The sequence below is a fragment of the Antrostomus carolinensis genome, unplaced genomic scaffold, assembly GCF_000700745.2.
Source record: "Antrostomus carolinensis isolate BGI_N321 unplaced genomic scaffold, ASM70074v2 scaffold35230, whole genome shotgun sequence".
Classification (NCBI taxonomy): Eukaryota; Metazoa; Chordata; class Aves; order Caprimulgiformes; family Caprimulgidae; genus Antrostomus; species Antrostomus carolinensis.
In genome coordinates this window covers 386-1,790 of record NW_010288268.1, presented here as the reverse complement: position 1 = coordinate 1,790, position 1,405 = coordinate 386, and the positions used below count along the sequence as shown (strand labels likewise).

The window sequence follows — 1,405 nt, the reverse complement described above, 5'->3', positions numbered from 1 at the left end:
AGCCAAGGTACCCGAGCCACCTCGGGAGAACCACTCTCCAGTTACACCGCAGTCAGCGGGAAGAGGAGCCCAGGGGACACGCCTGAGGCACAGCCTGAGCTCTCTGCAGTCCCAGCAGTGGGCCCTGTGCAGCTCAGCCTGCAGGGAACCAGGGCTCCCACGCTGCTCCTGGCTGCTGCCCCGGCTCACCCTCCCAGCAGCCCCCTGCCAGGACTCTGGCAGCCCCCCGCCGCTCTCCCACCTGAGCCCCGGCTGCCGCCCGCTCCTGCTGCTCCGGCAGCTTCGCTGCCACCAGCTGGGGCAGCTCCTCCATGGTCAGACCCGCCATGGTCCTCCGAGCAGGCTTGATCTGCTGCAGGATGTTGGTGAGCTGGGCCCTGTGGGGACAGCAGCCTGCTGAGAGCTCCCAGCCACCGCCAGCGAGCCAAGCAGCCTCCACGGACAGGGACCCTCTGTCAAAGACCCTGCAGCTCCACTCCAGGTGAGGCAGCCCCCCCAGCTCTGGGAGACGCCTGAATCGCAGCAAAGGAGCGTGTGCTCTTAACTGGCCACCCTCCAGATGAGGTGAATCGCACGCTGAACGAGCGTCCCTCCCCAGAACGCTGGGGAACAGTGGGGAAACCCCAGCTGGAGCCAGAGACAGCGCCCACCCACCCCGCAGCCTGGGTGCCGCTGTGTGTAGGGTGCTCCCGGCTGCACTCAGGTGTCACTGCTGTCCTTTGGACAAAGCTCCAAGCGTTTCCCATTCCCAGTGCTACAGCAAACCTGAGAGAGCACCCAGCCTTTGCTCCTCCAGACCCCACAAGCACCAAGAGGAGCTCCGCTTCCCCTTACCCAGCCCACGCCCCACACGCCAGTCTCCACGCTCCGGGAGGGACAACGCGAGACACTTACTTGTTGCACTGTGGAAACCGAGTCAGCAACTTCTCCAGCAGCTTTTCCAGCTTATCAGCTGGCTGCAGCCTCTGGAACTCTGGAGCGATGTTAACTGCTGCCAGGCCGGGCGGAGGGGGGATGGAGGCAGCGGGAGGCACGTGAGGGCTGTGCGTGCCCATAAGCGATGCCACTACCGGGCTGTTCCTTCCTTGGGAAGCTGGCAGCGGCGGGGAAGGCTGGTTGGGTCTGGAGATGGCAGGGTTCAGGAGAGGAAAGGACAGCGCCCGAGGGTCAGCACTTGGCATGACCATGGGGACGGGGACAGGTCCGATGGGAAAGGGGAGCCTGGGAGTAAGGGATGGGTTGGGCTGGAATGCCGTCAGCATGAAATCTGTCTGAGAAAGAGAAACAGGGGGAGAAGGAAAGGCTGGTTAGAATAAACCCATCCCAAAGCAGAGCCGAGCGCCTTCCTCCCCAGCCAGGCAGGGGGTGGGCTGAACCACGGGCACTGGCGGCTCTACTCCCCATG

At 64.3% G+C, this 1,405-nt stretch overlaps 1 protein-coding gene across 1 annotated transcript in view; it reads right to left on the bottom strand.

Moving 5' to 3' along the window:
• The window catches only part of LOC104523525 (RING finger protein 214), a gene marked incomplete at its 5' end in the record, with an annotated part of 3,379 nt that overhangs the window by 1,646 nt on the left and 328 nt on the right, over nt 1–1,405 (bottom strand). The window contains 2 exons of the mRNA XM_010166141.1: nt 242–377; nt 895–1,271. Coding sequence (XP_010164443.1) covers nt 242–377; nt 895–1,271 — 513 coding nt within the window. The remainder of the gene's footprint in view (nt 1–241; nt 378–894; nt 1,272–1,405) is intronic.